The 23,563-nt window shown below is 38.8% G+C and overlaps 1 protein-coding gene across 1 annotated transcript in view; it reads right to left on the minus strand.

Moving 5' to 3' along the window:
* Window positions 1–10,534: 10,534 nt before the first annotated feature.
* Window positions 10,535–23,563, minus strand: part of LOC101683805 — a 60,815-nt gene continuing 47,786 nt past the window's right edge. The window contains exons 2-3 of the mRNA XM_004761475.2: window positions 13,038–13,730; window positions 10,535–12,813 (exon numbers count right to left, since the gene is read on the minus strand). Of these exons, the coding sequence (XP_004761532.1) occupies window positions 12,499–12,813; window positions 13,038–13,301 (579 nt within the window). The 5' untranslated portion in view covers window positions 13,302–13,730 and the 3' untranslated portion in view covers window positions 10,535–12,498. The remainder of the gene's footprint in view (window positions 12,814–13,037; window positions 13,731–23,563) is intronic.

Here is a 23,563-nt window from a genome sequence, read left to right on the forward strand (position 1 = left end):
TCAACTCTACCATCTCTCCCCATGCTTCTACCACTTGGGGCTACACAAACACAGCCAGAAATTTTTTCCACAACCACCTCAAAGGATTAGCTTACCTTCCTCCCACCATCACCAGCCCTGCTTGTGCAAGCCTATGAAGTCCTTTGTATCGTCAGGTCTTACCAGTTAAGAATAGGGCACAGTGAACTGAAAACAAACAGTCACTTGGAAGGGAATGATAACATTTAGGGATGATAACAAAGAAGTTACAGCACTTTACATATAATGCCTTTCATTTTTCAATACTATTTCTCTTGACTTAAACACCGGTATACTTGCAAATTTTTTGTCATTACAAAAAGCTATGACTCTTTCCCTCTGGCTCCAAAGTTAAAAAAAAAAAAAAAGGCATTAATAGAATTCCTAATCCCAATAATTTGTTTATTTCATAAATTAAAAATGTGTAATCTAAGTCAAGTTGGAATATTTCTTAGAATAATTATGCAGAAAGTAAAATATGAAACAACTAATCCAGAAGCAAAATGGGTTTTAAACTGTTTCATGTGGACCATAGACTCCAGATGAACTCTGACCCCTTTTAAAAATGTTTTATTTATTTATATGAGAGAGAGAATGAGCGGGGGGCGGGTGAGGAGCAGAGGCAAAAGGAAAAGCAGACACCCCATCACAGGAATCGACCTCAAGACCCTGAAATCTTGACCTGAGCTGAAGTCAGATACCTAACTGACTGAGCCACCCAGGAATCCCGGGCTCTGACATTTTTAAAGGTATAAATGTTTTACCATGCCAGTGCCATGGTCTCCTATCATATTGTATGTATATTATCTGCCCCAATAACTCTCAGATTTCAGTGTGCATAAGAATCACACCTAGGCAGTGAGGCAAAGAATGACGTTAAAAATACTGCTTCCCAAGGACTAGCCTCAAGAATCTTTGGGGACAGAACCCAGGCAATAATACTTTGAAGGAGCTTCTCCAATGATTCTGATGCCCACAAAGTTTGAGAAACATGGTTATATATTTGACTTTCAGGACTGACCAATACAGGCATCGTCTGTAGGTGCTAAAAAGAAAAAAAAAAAATTTTTTTTTCAGATAATTAGTCTTGATGACATCTCTACTCCAGCATTAAACACTTACTCATATTGACCAATGTGCTGATATCTTTCTTAATTTTCCACTACTTACATACCTCTTTGACAAGAAGTCCAGTGTGGGCTCCCCAATATAAAAATGTGTGGGTTTTTTTTCCACAAATATCAAATAAAAGTGCAATTACGATTTAAAGAAGTCTGGTCCTATCTGATACAGATAAATGTACTATTCCATTTTTATGTATGTATGTATGTATGTATGTATGTATGTATGTATTTGCTGTGTGATTTACGACTTTTCTTGTCAATCTATTTTCTAGGTGTGTGGGTGTTTAAATACATATGTATTTGAATACACAAGGCATTAAAAAAGATTGACAGCTTGACAACTTAGAAGTTTTCCTCACTGTGTAGCATTTTGGCTGTTTACATATCATCTGCTAAACTTCAACCATCAGGCAACAACAACAAAAAATTATGTTGAAATCATTGGAGAAATACTAAAATATGTCATGTGCATTTGCCTCAAAAACATCATTAATAGCTCTGTTAATTCTTGTCAATCACCATGTGTTCTTTATCTTCTTGGTTATTTAAACGTAATTCCTATTTCCTTGTTGAAGTCTTTTTCTAGTACCTTTAGTATCTTCTACATAACTGCACATTTTTCATATTAAAACCAAAATTGCTTTCCATTTGATTTGTCTTCATAGCCCTTCAGTTGCTAATGTTACTACTACAATTCACAAAATATTCAAATTCCAAACTTTCCTGTCATTTGTTGAATCAAAACAGTCACCTGAATGCTTTTTGGGTAATTTTATTCTATGTTTATTTCTGCAAGACAAACCATTTCAGAATGCCTAACAATAAATTACCACCTGTCTAAAGAAGTCTTGCTGTTTGAAGGGTTCTTCAAAGCTTAACTCCTTAAAGTAAAATGTAGCAGGTTCATTTAACATCTCTTCAAAAAGAAGAGCTTACACAATGCAAAACTAACCTGTTTATGAGGTACATGTCATATTAGTATCTCGAGACATGCTACAATGAATTTTCTGAAAGCAATGGTAGTCATTCAAAACCAGAAATGGAACTTAGGATATAAAAAGAATTAAACTTGATGAAGGAAGACAGCACCCAAGCTTCAGAATAATGCCTTTCAAAACATGCTTCCAAACACAGTATTAAACAGTTCCAGCCATAGGTTGAAGAACCTATGGAACTCACAGAAAATGTCCATTCTCAGCCCCATGGATTGTCATCCCTACAAGGGGAAGAAATAAAAACAAGTTTGTTTTCAAATTCTGCCTAGCGTCAAGGAGAGTAACCCCAGCTGCAAAAAGCGGTCATGTGATTTCTAGGCCCCATGAGAAAGATGGAAACTGAGGTGCCGTGATCAGGACAACACCTTTAATCCTGCACATGAAGTTGTCTAGTCTCAATAAGTTATCAGATACTAACCAGTAAAGACGGCAAGAAGCCTTACATGGCATGGAGTCTTGACAATGATCTCACTCCTGAGGCTCTGCCTCAACTCTCCTAGGTAAAGGAGTCCACGGCCCCATTCATGGAAGTGTCCAGGGAAAGAGATAAAAATCCTGCTTTTATCTGTGTCCTCAGTTCTTTAGGTCTAGCATGTTCCATTCCAGTCAAACCCCCAAAGAGCCCCTGTCCTGACAACAGTGCTCAGACATAAGGTACACATAGTTGTCACAAATGCATCACCATTTAGTTACCCGAATCTTCAACAGAAGGCTAAACTATTACATTAAATCACTGAAGCATATTGGATCAGCTGAAACAATACAATTGTGGGAGATGAATGTTAGAGTACTTCCCAGAGACTAGTATAAGACCAATCACAATCATCTCTCCTTTGCCTGGGAAGATTCTGTTGGCCAGATTAACATTCCAGAAAAAAAAGAACTGCCATGTTCAATCCTAACTGGGCTTTGAGAGTCTCCTTTGGATGGAAGGAAGCAAGGTGATAGTAACAAATATAGTTTGAGAAAGAAAATGTATTGTCTATGATCTCTTTTTCCCATCCCAAACCCTAGACAGAGAGAGGTTCTGGCTTTGGGGGAAGCTCAATCACTTGTGTGCTATTGCTTCATCATACAAATCAATAGTTCAATTGTGAATAGAACAGATGCAGAGAGGGACTAAGAAGTCACCTGGGCCAGCTGGTATAGATTTTAGCAAACCGATTTTTCTGGGTTTCCATGCAAAGTCCTAAAATAGATAATTTTTAAAACCATTTGAGTGCCTCTTCTCTGGCAGAGAGGGCAAAGCTGCTGGCATTTGATTTGTTGGATACTCTTCTCAGCTGAACTCTAATCTGCCCTGAAGGAGAACCACAGCCGTTATTTATAGTTCACCTGTGAGAGGTAAATAAATATTTACTAACAAAGAATGTTGATACATACTTCAGCTATAGATTTTCCTACGATTTTTCTGTCTATTTTCAATTGGCGGGGTAAAGTTTTTCTGAGCCTCCAGTCATGATGTTTGGTCACAGAGAGAGAAAGATTAGGTTCAGTTAGCAAATAGCTAAAGGTCCATGCTTGTTCAGAATATCCCCTTCTACTGGCATCGATAGGATAAAGTGAAGATTCCTTTTTTTTTTTTTTTAATTCTTGACACTCAGTTCTTCCTGCTAAATTACCTCAACCAGCTAATGCCCCCCCATCCATCCCTTTGTCCCATTTATATTGTTTATATTTTTTCCCAGACAAGAATCGTAACACCTCTTACATGTAATTAGAACCATCTTTTCCAGACTTTCACAAAAATACCTCCTCCCTTTGAATATGCTTCTTCCAGAAAACATCTCCTGCATACCAGAACAGTCTTGTCACCCTGGGCAACTTCAGAGGTACCTGAACTGACATTTCTTTAATTAGGGATTATATTTTCCAAAGCGGTCACAATATCCCCTATTATACACAATCCACTGTGATATTGACACTCCTCCCTGGGGCAGGAGGGGTCCACATTTCTTTCCTTTGAGTATATGTGGCATGTGACTATAGCAGAATTGACACTATCTGCTTTCTGTGACTAGATCATAAAATCTAGTTTCTGTCTGGTTCTCTAGGAAGCTCACTCTTAGAACACAGCCGCCACGCTGTGACTGGATTCTAGGCTATGAAGAGGCCCCATGTGGAAAGAAACCAAGTCCCTTCCCTACAGCATGACTGAGCAACCAGATGACAGTCAGGACTAACTTGTCAATCATGCGAATGTGCCATCTTGAATGAAACGTTCAGTCAAAAATAGAGCTGTCCCTGCTGTACTGCATGGAGTGCAGATGAGCCTTCCCAGCCAAACCCCCCACCAAACTGCAGATCCATAGGCTAAATGAATGACTGTCATTGTTTTAGACTACTAAGTTTTCAGGTAGACTATTAGGCAGCACTTACACAAAATGAGTAAGGCGGTATAGTAACTGATACATTTGGGGGGGGTGCGCACGTGAGCAGGAGCGCACACGCACGCACGGTACTGAGACTGCTGAAAGAGGGATATGTTACTTCTTAATCACTGAATATAGCAGTTCTGAATCTACCTTTTTAAAATCAGCCTAATGATGGGGTGCCTGGATGGCTCAGAGGGTTAAAGCCTCTGCCTTCGGCTCAAGTCATGATCCCAGGATCCTGGAATCGAGCCCCGCATCGGGCTCTCTCCTTGATGGGGAGCCTGCTTCCTCCTCTCTCTCTCTGCCTGCCTCTCTGCCTACTTGTGATCTCTCTCTGTCGAATAGATAAATAAAATCTTTAAAATCAGCCTAATGCTGATCCCACGCCCTGTCCCACTTAACTGAGGAAAACTTCCTATTCAGTCCCTCTGGAGCCTCTCTTCCTCTGTGCCATGATTTGAGAGCTGTGTTCAGTACCAAAGCTCTGCAAAAGCTGTAAGAGCATGAAACAAAATCTTGTTTCTGGGAATGGTACATTTAATTTTACATATATTGGAATTCCGGTCTTCACTGAATTGTTTACTCATTTACTTGACAGGCATTTACTGAGAAGTTGTTATGTGCTTATTAGAGTGCTTGGCACCATGCTAAGCACTGAAGACAAAAGATGAATTAGACTCTTTCGCAATTAGATGCTAAGAACATGTCCCATAGTCATGTAATAATTGGGTTCTGTATACAGAAATAATCTCTGTCTTACCACACAGAATCTCTTTAGGTATGGTTATTCTACTATCTCTGAGCCACACTCACAATATTGAGGCTGAAAGGGCAAACATTTAAGGTTAGACTCCCCAGGAACCTCATACAGTCTTCCCTTTCGAGACCTCACAACCTCTTTCCACACAAAGTAGTATTGCAGAAAAGTGTCCCGCCTACCTGAGGATAACAGATGTATAGTCGCACCCTGTGTGCTAGGTTCTAGTCTGAATTCCTTCCACACGTTATTACGTCCCTTAATCCTCACTAAAGCCTTAGGAAGCAGGTAAACTATTCCCATTTTTCATATGAGCAAACTGGAGCACAAAAGATATATAATTTGTTTGAGGTACATAGTTCTTACATGCGAAAGCCAGGAATTGAACCCAGACACTGTCCACAGAGGTATTCTAAAATACTAGATTATACTGCTCTGTTGCCATAAGAACAGACAAGAATTTAGAAGTTCCCTTCAAATTTATTCTGTCCAACTTTCATGTTTAATTTTGACTAATGTGGAATGTGGAACCGTAAGTCAGATCATGACTTTCTACATTCTTCATGATACAGAATACTATGTGTTTTCACATAAGGTTTCCTGTAATTGTTCCTTTAATTTTATGCATTATTTTATAAAAATATATTATTTGTAAGCAAGTGGTTAAAAAGAAAAAGAAATGGCAATCATCTAGCCCAGATATATAGTGGAAGGAGCTAACCAAACAGCATATTCTTAAATGTCATTACTGAATCTAGGCTGATGCCCTTGCACATCTCTATTCCTATACTTTTCCCTTTGGGGGTCTGCTAACTTGGGGAATGTTATCTCTTTAGAGAAGAACAAGAATGTGATCTCCCTCCCAACTATAAATCAAAGGCAGATATAAAATACAAATATGGAATTCAACTGGCCCCATCTTATTTCCCACTACTCCCCACATGTCTAAGCTACTCCATGTCTCCAACATATAACAATATTGCCACATCGGTACTTTTCTTCATGATGTTCTCCATCAGAATCATCTGCTTTCATGTCCCAATGCTGTCTACCATTTTCCTTCAGAGAGGACCCTCCCCCTAAAACACTACATGGCTAACCCCCACTTTTATCTGCTGTTCAGATAAAAGTCCTTTCCCTTCTCTTTACTCTTTCCCTTGTGATTGTCTCTGCACCATCTCTGACTTTATTCAGCACCTAACTTTCTAGCTCTGTCTTCTGTTCCTGACCCATCTCCTGAACTGCCTATCCTTGGGCACAAGGACTCAACCATAAGAGCTGCAGCATTTCTGCCAACATTCTACTGGATCTGGTTACACTTGTGCTCTGGTTCCATCCAGCCTCCAGGAGTCCTTCAAGTAAAGTAATTTTAACCTGTTTGTCTGTGGGACTGGATAAATCTAGACTGTGTTCTGCCTTCAAGGCCCACGTCAAAATGCACCTATTCTAAGAAGTCACCTCCTATATTCCACCTTGCAATAATCTTCCCTTTCTATTAGTGCTTACTTAACACTGCCACTCTTAAGAGCTCGTTTGAATACTTTTGATAGTACTCAGTAGTCATTATGTGATTGCTTCACTGATTTTCTCTGAGCAGGCTATAAGTTATTTGACAGCATCGAGCAGTTCTTCTATGTTTTATATATGTTTCCTTTGTTTCACTTTGAGATAAAATAGCTTCAGTTTAGGTACAGATATTACATCCATGCTTATTGAATGGGACAAAATAAAATCCAGATGACAACACACTGGAACTTAATGACCCTAAGTCTTAGTGAAATATTCACAGGTAGGTAAGGGAAATGGTGAGGGGGTTATCAAGATACAGGGAAGGCTTAACCAAAGACAATCCCTCCAAAATTCTAATCCATCTGGGAGGTGCTTCAGTCATCATTTATTTTTTTTTTAAAGATTTTATTTATTTATTTGACACAGAGATCACAAGTAGGCAGAGAGGCAGGCAGGCAGAGAGAGCGAGAGAGAGGAGGAAGCAGGCTCACTGTCGAGCAGAGAGCCCGATGCGGGACTCGATCCCAGGACCCTGAGATCATGACCTGAGCCGAAGGCAGTGGCTTAACCCACTGAGCCACCCAGGTGCCCTCAGTCATCATTTCTTTAACAATCCTTGCCACAGTGATGTATTAGGATATCTCCTATCATTCAAAAGGATTTGAGCAAGAAAAGTTAAGAAACACTACTCTGTTACAGTCATTGAATAAATTACCTTTATAATGAAGTTTTCTTAGAAAATGTTGTTTAAAAAGATGTTGCATTAAACCGTGGCAACTTAGGATCAGATGAATGTCTGTTCTAGAAATCACGAATAAAGGCCCAACTAATATTGATTTTACAGGTTATAATAGTACAGAGGTTTTGGCTTGCCAAGTTCTGGGGTAAAATTTTCTCTAGAGACACTCAAATTGGGAATAAACAATTATTAAATTTTTGCTCCACATGATGCCCCCGATGCCCCCCAAAATAAATTGAGTTCTCTTCAAAATAAAGATTGACATGAATAACTTACCCTTGTATAGCACTTAGGCAGTTGTCTTGTTTTGTCATCTAAGAATTCAACAGGCACCCCAATGTCAAAGCTCCCTACTACAAAAGAGCCACTGGGCTTTTTCAGCAAAGTAACCTCAAGAAATCCCCAAAACTACCTGCGGAGTGTTAACTCTCCTTTTTTAGGTGAGGAGACCAAAGATTAATGGGTTTCAACAAATAGCCAAATTACACAATAGCAAATGGCAAAACTTGGATTCCGTATTTAAGTTTTTTAACTTTTAAGTCCAGGCTCAGACAAATATCTACTTATATAATTACATAACACCTTGAATTACACACAGAAATTTGCTTCCTAATTTTAATCTTAAAATGAAACCAAATTTTAAATCAGGATGAATTGTAGCTCTTGAAAAGAGATGATGAGATGACTATTTTCTATTTCATCTATTATTTTTTATATATAAATTTTAGCCAGAGATTTTTATTGAGCATCACAGACCACATAGCTGTTTGGATACTAAATGTTCATTGAAATGTATTCTTTTCTTTAGTTGTACCATCTTTATAATTCTGCTTTCTTCCCTGTAAAGAGAAAGATATTCAGGGGATAATTCTCATGGTAGTTAATAAAAATCTCAGTTACTGTTTCATCACTATGTATGAATGGATCTATTGTTCTGCTCACCAGAAGAGCTACCACTGTAATGATCTAGCACTGTGTATTTTCACAGGCATCCTAGAATCAAAATGGTAATTACAACTAGAAGAGAAGTCAAATTCACATTAGAAGTCATTTAAAATAGAATTTCAAAATTTTGAACTCATTTAAAATTATGTAACTCGTGTAAAAATTCTTTTAATCTGTGTTGAGTTTTCCTCTTCATGTACACTATTAAAACCTCTATTAAAATAGCCTTTCTTGGGCCTCTCACCAAATGCAGAACTGACTCTAAACCAGAAGGTGGGAAAAAAAGGGAGGGAAACTAGGGTGCTCATCAAAGGCATCCTCTAGAACTGGGAACAAGCAGGGTAATAATGGTGTGTCTGAGATAGTTCAACACAATGGTTTCATGATGAGAGCAGAGCTGCAACTCTTTACGGCTGACGGAATCCAGCTCAGGAAAGCCCCAATCCAATCTTCCATGTACAACAGCGATCCTCATGTCTTGAGTTTGGGGAAAAAAAAAAAAAAAATGAAGAATGTTCCTTGACCACTCAGTGTAGTGATTTGAATCTACCAGTTTTGTTGTTCTTTTATTTTGTCCTGAAAGAGGCCTTGTCAAATCAGAATGAAAAGAATGTTTTGCAGCGTGAGAAAATTCAAATTTTTCTATTTAAAGCCTGGAGTTCATTAGCAGGAGTATACTTACTTATTTCAAGGGTCAGTGGATTACCTAGAAGGGCCTCTGTCTCTGCTACCCAAATCCCAAACCATTCCCCTGAAAACAGTTTAGAAATATTCTTAAGTCTATTAGATTTCTATGAGACTTAATTCATCTTTGCTATGCTTTGTCTTATGATCCTGTGAAGTCGAGGGTCCTGTTTTGATTACATGCTATTCCTTTTTCTCTTGATCACTTTTCAGTTAAGTAATTGTCTCATTTTAATTAGTGTAATGATTAAAACTTTGTTTATATTACACTGCAATTCTATTTTATCAATGACACTTAGGCTAACTATTTTATTATTTACTGCCCAATAGAGAAATTTTACCTGGAAGAAATAATCTTTTTATCTAAACTTTTTCTTTAATTGAGCTATATTTATTATATATGTGTTAAGGCTAAAATATAAATTTTGGCAAATAAGAGAAATTGCCTGTTGTTGACATTACAGGATTAGACTGGATACAAAGAGATTATATAACACTGTAATAAATACTGGAAGATGGAATGTAATGAGTACAGGTTTCAGAGACTAACAAACCTGGGTTTGAATTCTGTATCAGGACTTACCAGGACATTTCTGAACATAAATGGTCTCATTTGTAAAATGAAAATATTAATATTAACCCCATGCAGACAGCTTGAAGATTATAGAAGATCCGTATAAAGTACAATATTGAACCTAATGTTAGTTATTGTTTGCTTTAGCTTTGCCACTAACCAGCGAGGCTATCTTGAGATCGAGCGTCTTCATTTCTTTGTGTTTCCGGTTCCTCCTATAAATAAGGACTAGATCATTTCTACTTTTTCTGTTAAAACTCAGTTAATAAATAAACCCTCTCTATTTATTCTCTGTAATTTTAAATTAACCAAAGTTTTCTTGTGTTAAAATTTCCCAGGTGAGTAAAGGCAGCATTGGTTGGAATTTGGATAGTAGTGTGGGAACAAGATGACAAAAACAAAATGTCCACCAAGGAGTATTCCCATACAGAACACTGGGACAAGAACCAGAGTAAAAACAATCACATTTAGAAGATACAACCACAGGTGAGTGACTAAATAATCTGTTTAAAGAATTTGTGTTATAACTCCCTAGCTGATGTAACAAATGTTCTTTGATAAAAATCATGGAAAGGTTTAATCAGCCTGCCTAATCTCAGTTTACTCAACTTGTAGCAATGAGCATCCCACCACCTACCTAGCTATGTGCGTTCCCATGAGAAAAAAAGGGAACAAAATACATTAAATATGGTCCTCTTTATACTCATCAAGTATTTCTGTTTACAACACACCAACAGTATCTGTTTCTCTGACTTGCAGGGAAACATTTTTTTTAAATGACCTCTAGGCTTTATCTCTCATCAATAGTGGTAGGTTTTATTTTTAATTTGTTTTTACTTTGATACAGCTGTACTATTTTTCTGAATATATTTTGCAAAAACAACTTTATTTAAAGACATAAACCATGTTTAATAATTCAAGTTATAAAGATAGCAACACAGAATATGAAACCTGAGAACACATAAGTTCTTCTTTACAAATACAGTGGAGGAGACATGGACACCTTTTTCCCCTGTTTGTGAGGGAGGGGTCAAGACATATGAGCAATAGAGTTTCAGAACTAAGTACTTATCCAGATCTTCCCTTATCTGAAATCTATACTCTAAATTTGGAATAAATAAACTTTATGTGGAAATCAGCATTGTAGATGGGAGTGGGCATATGGCTAACCAGACTGGAATGAAAGTTTTTCTATGATAGAACAACTCATCCTGAAACACCTTATGATAAGAAACAGTAACAAAGCATTAATAACAACGCTAATATCTACCCTCTTTTGAGCTTTTAGTAATAGGCTCCATGATGCAAGATTTTCTGTACATTATGCTTTGCATGGCATAATGTTTCTTATATTACATTGAGAAGATATGTGCATAAATATAGTTTAGATCATTTGAAATTTCACGTAATAGCTTGAGCCCATTTGTAATGCTCAATTAGCTCTACTAAAATGTTATACTCTCTAAACAATCGAATACTCTTTAGACAACTAAAGGTGTCAAAGCCTGACTGACTTGAGAGATCCCTCCCATTTTACTCCAAGCATGAACTATGACATTTTACAAAATTCCTCATCCCAACTTGAAATCCACACCACATCACAAAACTTAATCCAGGGCAGTTTTTACAAATCACCCCCGAGGCAGGCTTAAGGATCTTTGCCACTGCTCCTGCAAATCATTCTATTCCCTTTCCAACTTCTAGGCAAAAAAGAACAAAACAAACACATTGGTTATCTTCTCCAATTCTAGTGTGGTAACCATCAGGGTTAGTCCTAAGGAAGGGAGACAGATACTTTACACATTTATTTCTATTTGCACCTTTATTATTCTTATATGCAGTGGGAAACTGGAACAAGTAGGAAATAACAACAGGTAATTAAAGCTATAGGGGAAACTCTAAAACTCTTCTTAAACCTCCTCTCTCAAAGTAGGGCATAAGATTAGTTTAAACTCTTAGTTTACATCCTGGGAAGAGGATTAACCTAGTGTGCTGGGAAAACAATGGGAGAAATGAAATAGTCTTGAACTTTTCTTAAGTACTTATTTTCTTTAGGGTTCTCTCAAGAACATGGGATTCTGTGAGAGTCTGGCTAAAGAATAACAAGGAAGGAGGCTATTAACTTATTTGACTAGGTTTAATACATATGGCTAGAGAACACCAGAGGCACATTCAAAAGGAAGAGCCAGGTAGCTTACCAACAAGTGACAAAAAGAAAACCAAACCATGGTTAGAGATAGAGGAGATGGTAGTGTTACCCTGTCCAAGAAAAGTAGCAACCAACACCCCCTGAGGCATAGCTGAATCTGTTAGAAAGTGGCAGAAGTTCTACAAAGTACTGAGGATGAAGAATTCAAAAGGAATCTCTAGCCAAAGGTAAAAGATAATGAGAGGAGCTGGACATGACACATCTCCACTTAGCGGCTAATATCTGGAGACATTACTCAAAATGATGGCATGGGATGGCTTCCATCCTCAGAGAAGGCAGTGAGACTTGAACTAACTGAAGACACGAGTGACATCTGCATGAATTTTGGGAACCACTGCTCCAGAGTGAATGCTACTTCAGCCTAACAGGAGGAAGTAGGAAGTAATCCCACTACTGGGGTTAAGTGTTAAAATTTTCAGTTACTTTGCTTTTACCACATCTTTAGGCTTAAGGATCTCAGCATAAAAGCTGCTCTCTTTTTGATAAACAAGAACTCAACCAACAGGAACAACGATATGGAGAAAACTACAAAACTAAACACAGGGAGAACCCATAGCCGTACCAACATGCTACAGGCCCTCATGAGGCTGCACTCTGTTTTTGCCCAGATCCCTCAGCAGGCTAGGTCTCAGAGACTTGGCATCACCTCCTGCCTCAATCAGCTCAGTACCCTGCCTTCCAGGGCGCTTCCGCTTCCTAGACCTCGAGAAGGTCCGGCAGACACAGCTTAAGAAGCGACCAAAGCAGAGTGGCGGTGATGCCAAGGATGTCACTGCAGGGGAAGAGGGCCCAGGCTCCGAGGATGCTGGCTGCTCACAGGGCTGGATTGGACACTCCTGATGCGTCACACAGGCACCCTCATCCTGCTGACTCTGTAATGGGTTCTGCAAGGAGAAGAAAGAAGTCAAAGCCCTCAACATCAACACACATACACAAAAAAAGCATCACCCTCGGAGCCAGTTCATGCTTTATCTGGGCCTAAGGATCTCAGTTTGTTCTTCAAGCTCTTTACCCCCACCTCCTCCCACTGCAGGGGAAGAGTTGCCATTATTTTTCCTAAGAAAATGTGGCAAGCCCAGACTTTTGACACCCCATGCCTTATCCTTACTTCACTGGGAAGGTCAGGATCATCTTCATGAGCACTGAGTACAGTCGGCTTTGTATCTACCACTTCATCTTCTTTACTTTGTGGTGGTACCAAAGGTGTTGGAAGGATTGGGGGGCATAGGGTCTCCACTTTCTCCTTCCTCTTGTTCTTTCTCATTCTCTTTGTCCTTACAGCCTTCCTAAGACGTCTATGCTTTTTTGGAAGTGGATCTAACTTTCTCCTCTGGACTGGAGGCATGACAGGCTCTTGTGAAATGTCACCCATTTGACTCTCAGATGTCCCCTCCAATGGCTCTGATGATGACTCCAAATTTCTCTTCAGAGGATCATTCTCCCACAGGTGGAAGCTCTCCTCTGTACCTTGAGTATCTGGTGATATGTTCAAGTCATCAGTGACATGTTTTGGGATGGAGATTGGAGATTCCCAACCTCTTTCATTGAGGGTTTTTTTTTTACCCACTAGGCTGACCCCAGCCAGCTTTGCACAAACAAAAAGCTCACCACAAAAGGATCAAGAGTAGAATGCAAATGGAAGCAGTTAGTACCCTGACTCTTTCCAATAATTCATCTTCAGCTATCATAGACACAACAGTATACTGATCTCAGATTTCCCCTCTAGACTTAAAAAGGAATTCAATGGCCTTCAGAGATAGTCCTCAGTTTGTTCTTCTTGGCCTGGGAGAGCACAAATTTCCTAAAAGGAGAGAGAAAATCATTGAAGTAATTGCTCCATGGATAGTGGAGTTCTTCCTGCTCACACAAAATGTACAGTTTAGTAAGACTCTGTAAAATGTAGCATGAATTTCTCAGCAGAAAAAATATTTAGCAACTTAACAAAATTTCCAAAGAAATATTTTTTAAAGTAAGAAAACTCTCCATGTAGACCAGAATCACCAGAGGGTGCTCTTTGAAAAATCAGATTCCTGGGATATGCCCCAGACCTATAATCAGAACCTCTAAACTAAAGCTGGGTGGCAGGAATTTTTTCCCAGTATTTGTATTTTTTCCCAGTATTCTATTTTTCCCCAGTAACCTACACTCTAAAATCTGCACTCTAAAACCTGAGAACTACTGCTGTAAAAGGACACTAAATTCAATATTCTATGGGGCCGTGGGGATAACTATTCATAAAAACATGCCACTTTCTCCTTGGGTTTTCCCTCATCATCTCAGCCCATAATGATCTCTCTCCTCTGAAGTCATTTAGTTATCAACACTCACTTTGGTATGTTATCCTTTATTACCTTCTATTATAATTTAACTTCAAAGCCTTGTTATTCTGTCTTCTAACCAGAGTATAAGCTTCTCAAGGGCAGAGCCTCTTAGAGTGGTTAGTTTTCTACAGGGGCTTGCCAGTATTATTAGCACTTCATAAATTGAAGAAGTAAATATAAATATGTATAAATGTATATCCCAGTGTATAATGATTGCTATGAGGCTGCTCTGTATTAAGAGTTATAGAGCAACAGAATGTTAAAAAGGACATAGGCCCTGGGGACAACCTAATCTAATTCCCCAAGTTTACAGACGGGGAAGCTAAGGCTCCAGTAAGATAATGGCCTGCCTAAAGCTGGGGTTGACAAATTTTTCTGTAAAGGGCCAAATAGTAAATACTTTAGGCTCTGTGGCCATATGGTCCTGTCACAGATAGTCCTCTCTGCACTGTGGCCAAAAGAATAAATGAACAAATACTCGTGGCTCTGTTCCAATAAAACTTTATTTGCAAAAAACAGGTGGTAGGTCAGATTTGGCAGCAGGCTATTGTATGCCAACCCTGGCTTAAAGCCATTCAACTAGCTGGCAGGTTAGCTTGGATTAGAAATCAAGTCACCTGATTCCCAGCAAGTGCTCTTTCTACAAAGGAGTAGACTACTGTAGAATGAGAAAGAGCTTTTTCAGTTAAAAGGGGGCCTTTAAGGAGGAAGAAATCAAAATATGTCTGGGCGTGGTGTACTTCTCAGATGGTTTCTGATGACCATTAGTCATTTATACAAACAACTAGTAGCTGAATTCTGAAACTGGCCAATTTTCAAACAGACCTACAACTGGGAAGGGGGTGGAGTAGATTGAATATTTTCTATCACACCTGCCTAGGAAAGCATACTATTTGGTCCCTTTTTAACTGAGAAAAAATCCTACAGATAGGTAATGGAAAATACTTTCCTCATTCATTTCTGGAAATTATTGTGGCCTTGTGAGTAAGTTATGCAGTATACAACCCAGTGACCAAAAGTTTCATGTAATTACCAGAGGAACATGGGGTCAGAGATAGGATAGGCTATCTAAGAAGCAAAAACCTTATTTCCTAACCCAAGATGCTCTTTAATAATGAGGGTGACCCTACTATTAAAGATAAGTACCCAAAGTCTTGAGGTTATTTTATATTCTGGGCTTTCTAAGAACTCTGAGGTCCATCCAGAACTCTCTGTTCTATTTTTATTTCCACCCCTAATGTGTTCTTCATGTCATAACTCTTCCTTCACAAAGTAGATGATTATCAAATATTTGCTGACTCATGGATTAATAGATGGATGAGTAAATAAATGAATGAATTAACCAAATGCTGTTAGAAGGTTCCTTGGTTTTGTGGTTGTAAAAATAAACCAGAGTTAGCACATTCTGCAAGAGGAAGTCTAATATTTTTTTTAAGTTACCCCTCAGTGAAGCTAGTAGTGTCTTCACACAGTAAATGTCAATAAAAGTTTCATGAATGAATTCAAACATTTGATGTAAGCTATTTAAATCACATGTCAAGTACAAAGTTATACTGCTTGTCACACACACACACACACACAAACACACACACTCACAAAAGGTATCTAAGTTCAGCATTATTTACAAATATATTAACATGGAATTCTTTGTGAGGAGAATTTCAGAAAATCTTTGAGAGAAGAAAGATCCATGGGATAAATGAGAGAATGCAGGTTCAGGTTTAATCTGCAGCCTCTAGCAAAAACAACTGTGTGGGCAGCAACTACAGAAGCAGCAGCCCTAGGTGCCCCCAAAGAGGTGGGCGAGGATTCTAAAAGAAGTTATCTGGGTAAATTCAAGCCTCTAAAAGTCAACCTGGCTTCTTCAATGTCTTGGCAATGGATCTAGACCAGGACCTCATCGCGCCTCAACTCCATTTTGACAAGGCTCCATTCCCTCCATCCTGTTCTCCACAAAAGAGCTTGAATGATCTTTCAAAAACAAATCTGACCTGCCACCCTCTTATTTAAAGCTCTTCTCCCAACAAGATACTGGTCTTTGTGACTGGTCATTTGAGATATGACTCCATGTCTCCTATCCCACCTCAAATCTACCACTCACCCTCAAAGAATATGATATTAGGGAAGACAGATCACTTGCCATTTCCTGACAGCACATGCCATTTCCTGACAGCACATGCTTTCTTAAACATTCTTCCTTTTGCCTATAATGCCCTTTCCCTCTTTAGTACATGGCCTAACTCTAAGTATTACTTCTTCTTAGAAGGTTTAGCTAACCTCCTCAAGCAGAAACAAACAAAAACATTCAATTTATGTGACATCCTGTACCTACAAAAATTATCCCATTAAGTTTAAGCCATTTAGATTATCTATGTCCTTCACTAGACTCAGAGCTCCCTAAAAACAAGCATTCTTGCTTCTTACTTGATTCCTAGTGTCTCTGTGGTACTTGGCTCCTATGAGATGGTCAGGGTTTATGGACTTCTAAACGCAGTTATCTGGTCTTCCTCCAGGGCCTGAGCCTAGGGGCCAATCCACCCCCCTCTCTCTGAATGAACAAATATGCTGAAGTTTGGGGGACAAAGCTAGGAAGCTATAGCCAGGACTCGGAGCCATATGTCCAGCTACCAATTCAAAGCCGTATCATAAGTAGCAGGTTTCACTTAGGAAAGAATGAGCTGTTCAGGAGTGGTTAGCACTACTCAGCAGAATTCTGTTCTAGGAGCCTCCTTCCACTCACTTCCTCGTGAAAATTACAAGGAAAGCTAACAAACGGGGTCCGAGTCAGATCCCTAGCATGGTTTCCTGAAGTCTGGACCACACTTCTCTATCTTGTTGGTCGACTCTCAGAAACCCTTAACCATCTCTACTTCCCACTCTGCTCCATGTGGGAACCCCTCCCAAACTCTCAGTGATGTCTGCATCACAAGTTTTCACCCACAATCAGCATTCTCATTCCCATAGTACATATACCCAACTCCAGGTCTTGATTCTTTCCCCTACCTGGGGAACCTGTCCCTGGGGCTATATGTGCTCATATGCAGGGATATTGCTCAACCCACAGAAGTCATTTCCCTGACCAGAGGTTAAAAAGGTTTATATCACATCAATCTCCCTGACTCTGGAGCCCATAATTCCCCTGGATTTCACACATCAGAAATTATTGGATATATAATACAAGTGAATTCACATGTTACACTTTGAGCCCATTTGTCTCCATAAACCTGTTGCACTTCAGCTTTCTTTGTGATAGATTTCCCCCCTTTCATATATGATTTGAAGCAAAGCTGAGAGTATTAAAGCCCTTGGATGAATCCACTGCCTAAGCAGACCCACAGCCAACTGAGAAGTCTTAAAACAACAAACTGAATTTCTGGCTCATCCTGCAGAAGAGATGAGAGAAAAATTTCACTAATCATCATTGACAGTGAAGTGAATATCCCTCTTTAAAAATGGGAAAGAAATGATTGGCATGAACTCACTTTACTTCTCAGTGACTCTCTGGAGAATTAAATAACTGAAGCATCAGACAACAATTTTCTTTGAAGATGACCTTTCATATTAAATGAAAAGCCAAAGAGCTAGTCTCAAAGGGAAAGGAAATGAATAATCTTTGAGGGCAAGTACTCATTCCTGAGTATACAGTAACAAAGAGACTAAAATATGATCATAAACATTACAGAATGTTGCATGGCAAATTAATTTTTCATTTTCATTTTCAGGGTAACATTTATTGAGAGCCTACTAAGAATCAGACATTAGGAAAGTTGCTTTTTGATTAAAAAAAAATGTACTTGATCAACATAAATTAAGTCAATTGTTTTCTAATGTTAGCAGGCATGAGAATTACATGGAGGGCCTCTAACACATAGATTGCTGGGCCCACCCTTTGTATTTCTGTTTCAGTAGGTCTGGATGAGCACATTAAAATATACATTTTGAACAAGTTCCTGGGCAGTGCTGCTGGTCTGGAGACTGCACTTTAAGAAACACTGAATTTGATAATCTCAGGTTGAAAGCAGAGTTACACAGACTCAGAACAGATTGGGGGGGGGGGGTGCATTCCTAACCATTTATGACCAGATGAAGATGTACAGGCTCTGAAATGATTACCTTCTGGATTGACTCCTCCAGCCATGCTGCCATTCCACCTACCTCTTGAGCTCTTGGGAGGATATGGCCAGAAAGCAGTACACTTGGAATGTGGATACTATTGCCACTGGACTTGCCCATGGGTCTTTACTCCAGGAGCACCTATGACCCCTGACAACTCTCCTTCAGTCTCAACCTTAGACCAGTTATAAGCTTCAAAACTTGAATGTGACAGACACTCTCTCATTATTAAAAGGCTAGGGATGCACATATAAAATACATATAAAATAGTTTCATTTTTCTAAAGAAAATACGTGACTATTATCCCGTTATTAAGTTCTTATTCTTTTCTAAAATTTCATCATCTCATTTTAAGACTTTACCCCTCTGGGCTGAAAGTCAGTGCAGAAAAGAGCTGTGGTAACCTTTGATTTAGCCTAATAAAACAATAACAACACACTCAGTGGGTGGTTAAATCTGATAAAATTTTGTGCTGAATTTTCTGTAGTAATTCAATTAAAAATCTATGGTCAGCCAACAGAAAGCATACAGATCACCAAAGTTTTATAGTATTACATTTCTTGGTCTTAAAATAGCCTTTATTAATTTGGTGTCTTTATTTATAACCTAAATAGTTCAAGTAGAGTTTCTCCTAAATGTAATTTAGGATAACCATTTATATCTGCACTGTTTAAAAACTTCAGCTGGCTCACATCATTATGGTGCTTAAAATTCCAATTAAAGTGGAAGAAACACTAATCAGAGAGCATATTACAAAGGCTGTATTAATATGACTGCCACCATATCATCATTTATTAAAGGTTCTGGGGAATCGGTTCATGCTGGCTCCTCTATGTCTTCCTTCAATGACCAAGGCCCCTAGAAAAGGAATATCATCACTCAAGGGAAGCTGAAGCCATTCAGAACCACTGAATCGTTTGGTTACATCTACTCCTGCCAGCCTACCTCGCCAAAGAGTCAATAACCCTGGGCTCTCTTCATGCCTTCTCTAATGACAGACTTGGAACATTCCAGAAAACTTTAGCACTTCCTTTTTTAACCATAAATTGCACGTAACTCTTCCAAATTCTTAGTCTATAATTTCTCATCATACTCGTGGAGATCCTTTGGTGAAGATAAATGGCAAGAGTTATTGGACTTTAAATTGTTATCCTTCAATGTTATATGCACTGGATCATAACTCTATGGCTTTGCTTCCCTCATAAAACTAAACCACGAAGCCATTCTTTTCATTTCAAGCTTAACAGCATACAGGCCCATGGGTGAAGCAATATAAACACTACTGAGTAATTTCTCAAAACCAAATCTCTTCTGCAAAAACAGACTTGCAACTCAGTGGTGTATAATCTCTCCTCAGAACCTGTGAAGTTTGTATTTCTCAGGCCACCCAAGTGGAATGGTGAGAATAATGTTCATGTATAGAAGCAGGACAGGACTAAGAATTGTCTGTAACTACAGAACTTAGAGTTAGCCCACCATTTGGTTGCCCTAGACAAGTCATCAAGCCCAGTAATTGTTTTGGGGGAGAAGAAGGTGAGACTTCAGGTTTACTGAAACTTTTTTTTTATCCCAGTTTCACAGAATTAGTTTAATCAAAATTACTGGCTCACGACATGCTTATGCATGGTTATATATATGGAGTTAAATGTCATTTTTATCATATATACTCTTAGGTATACACCTGAGAAAAAGTCACACAAAATGTGCATTAGAAATATGTATATGTTTATAGAAACATTATATACTACAAAAAACCTGGAAGATATCCAAACATCTACCATCGGGATAATGTGGTAGACTCCCACAATGGAACAGTAAACAAGAGCCAAATGAAGGTACTTATGATAATAGAGAGTCGCTGTTTCAGAGCCTCTTTTGCCCTCTTAAATGGAGACAACAATACTACTTACCTTATCTTTTTTTGAGGATTAATGTAAAAATTCTTTGAAAATTATAACTAATACATGTTAATTATTTTCCACCTATATTCTCTAGTCTCTGGTCCTATAAGAATAATCAGGAAACATCATAGTGAAGAACAGGAAAACAAGAATAACTGGTGATACTAATATGGAGTTACACTGCTGGGGTTCAACTCTCTAATCTAGCAATTATTTCCTGTGTGGACTCAGGTAAATTAATTAACCTCTCTAAACCTCAGTTTTCTCTTATCTGAAGTGAAAACAAAATTAGTACCTGCTTGGGATACCTGGGTGGCTTAATTAAGCATCTGACTCTTGATTTCAGTTCAGGTCATGATCTCAGGGACATGAGATTAAGCCCTGCATCAGGCTCCATGCCCACACTTAAGATTCTCTCCCTCTCCCTCTGCTCTCCCATCTCCCCCCCCTCTCTCTCATCCTCTTTCCAAAAAAAAGTACCTACTTAAGAGGGCTTCACTGAGTACTTAGCACACTGCCTGATACACCATAAGTGTTCACATCAACAGTATCTATTACATTAATAGGGATCCCTTAACACTCGTCAAATAGACATAATTGCTTTCCCCTGTCCTTGCTACCTTACCTACCATTCACTCTTCCAATACAACACATGCACACTCATGCACACATAAATTTCTTTGCTTTTGCCCAGTCTTCAGCTCCTCATATCTAAATCAACATTAAGGATAATAAACACAACAATTAGGCCCAAAGTTCTTGCCTTAGACATCAGGACAGAAACAGAAAAAATCTTACCAGATTATAGCACCCCTAAACATAAAGTTCTTCTCAAAAGAATTTTGCTCATAATTTCCATTAAGAGCAAAGTTCCTCTGCATTTTATTTAAAAGACCTGCAAAGGAAGAAAAGCAACCATTTTCACCATCCACACAGAATACTAAAAAAGTGTGGGAATAATTATTTAAATGTAACATAACCTAATTGGAGTAAAGAGAATTAAACTACAATATTTGAAACATAAACACTTTGAAGGACATATTTTACATTTGCTGAATTTGTTAAACCAGGTCTTGGCAGGTCATAATAGAAGACACTGGGACCTGAAACTAGACCTGCCACCAGGGAGGATGGCCCAGCTGCAGGTGCTGGGACAATGTCCAGTCTGGCAGGCAGAACAAAGTAGCTAAAAAATATGGCAGTACATAAGAGCTGATAATGCAGCTAGGAAACTGGCATGAGGAGGCAAACATGAAAGAACGGAAGTTCACTCAATATGAAAGCACCATGTGATGCCAAGGAATTCAGAAGCAAAAAGTACCCCAAGGTGCAGGCAGGCAGCATCAGACAGCCTGATCTGTGACAGCAGAGCCTCAGTCAGCCTGTGGCGCAGGGACAGTGCCCTGATGGCTGAGAGAGGGGGGAATGGCAAGAGTGAGGTTCTTTAAGGACCTGGGGAAACTTTGCAAATTCCTGAGACGGGAACTCAGTACAAGAACTGTAGTGCAAGAATCCTGAACCCAAAGAACAAGAGACATACATGATTCTAGAAAGATGTCATAAGGCAAAGGCAGACCAGAAGCCTAATTAAGGTGATGCTGAGGAACAAAAATTGTGGAGTTAGGGTTCCTTCAATGCCTTTTGTCTTGGGTCTCAGGTCTGGTCACAGAAAGCCGAGAAGTCTCAGTGAATAAGCTGTGGTCATAAAGATCATGATGGGAGCCTCGGGACGGGTGTGGAGCAAAAACAGGAGAACAGGAAGGACTTGACAATAACAAGAGCCAGCAGTTCCAAAATTGCAATCACTATAATTACCTTGAAACTTCACAAACAAGTAGCAGCACTCTTATTTAAACCAAATCCCAACACAACAACCACAAAAATAATTAGGAAACTCCATGTGAGTTAGTTTTTTAATGAATGTGACCTATAGTAAAACAAACAAACAAACAAAAAGTCACTAATCATCAGGGAAATGCAAATCATAATTGCAATGAAACATCACCTCACACCTGTCAGAATGGCTACTATCAAAAAGACAAGAAATAACAAGTATTGGCAAAGATGTAGAGATAGGGGATCTCTCCTGTACTGTTGGTGGGAATGTAAATTAGTGCAGCCACTATGGAAAAAAAGCATGAAGCTTCCTCAAAAGCTTAAAAAAAAAAAAAAAAAAAAGAAGTACCAGTTGGCCCAGCAATTTCACTACTGGATATCTATCTGAAGAAAATGAAAACCTGAATTCAAAAAGATATGTGCATCCCTATGTTTACAGCAGCATTATTTATGATAGTCAAGATATGGAAACAACCTAAGTGTCCATCAATGGACAAATAGATAAAGAAAATGTGGTGTGTGTGTGTGAATATCACTCAGCCATAAAGAATGGAATCTCACCATTTGTGACTACATGGATGGTCCTTGACAGTATTATGCTAAATAAGTCAGAAAAAGACAAATACAGCATGATTTCATTTAATGTGGAATCTCAAAAGTATAACGAACAAAACAAAGCAAAACCCGGACTTACTGATACAGAGAACAGACTGGTGGTTGCCAGAAGGATGGGGTTGGGGTTGGAGATGGGAAAATAAATGAAGGGGATCAAGAAGTACAAACTTCCAGTTTTAAAATCAATAAGCCATGGGGATATAATGTATAGTCTGGGGAATATAGTCAGTCATATTAATTTGGTATGGTGACATCCACACAAATGTCTGCCATGTCCATGGCCCAAAGCATTCAGAAGAATCACCACAAAGCCATCCTTTGTGGTGTCAAGGATCTCCCTTTGGCGTGTGAACAATCATGAGATGGAGAAAGAGTACTTTCATAAGCCAAACATGTCCCATTGCTGTGGCAGCAGCCTATCCCTTACGAGTGTAATGACCACTGGCAGCCTGGACCTCCAGACTGTGCAGATGCAACCAATCAACAACATCATAGTCAATGTCAGCATGTCCTAGTAAGAGAGGGATCTTTAGCAGAATAGGTATTCATGAGCAACTGCTTCTGGAATGCTCCAAAGCCAGATAATTAACAGCTGTGTGCTGCAATTAATTTTTATTTATGCCTTAGATATTCAGGCAAGATATTATTTCTTGGGTATGACAGATTCATATTTCATGCTGAGTCTCAAAGCAGCAATAAGAAAAACAACATCAATTTTGGTTCTGTTTTTATTTTCTTAATTCAACTGCTCTGCCATTTGTATCTCAAAACACTGTGTTGCCTTGTATTCGGGGAGCAAATTCCAAAGCGCATACAAGGGGGCCATGAGGGAAAAACTGGCAAAGGCA

This window comes from Mustela putorius, unplaced genomic scaffold (genome assembly GCF_011764305.1).
Source record: "Mustela putorius furo isolate JIRA1106 unplaced genomic scaffold, ASM1176430v1.1 tig00003834_pilon_pilon_pilon, whole genome shotgun sequence".
NCBI classification, from domain to species: Eukaryota; Metazoa; Chordata; class Mammalia; order Carnivora; family Mustelidae; genus Mustela; species Mustela putorius.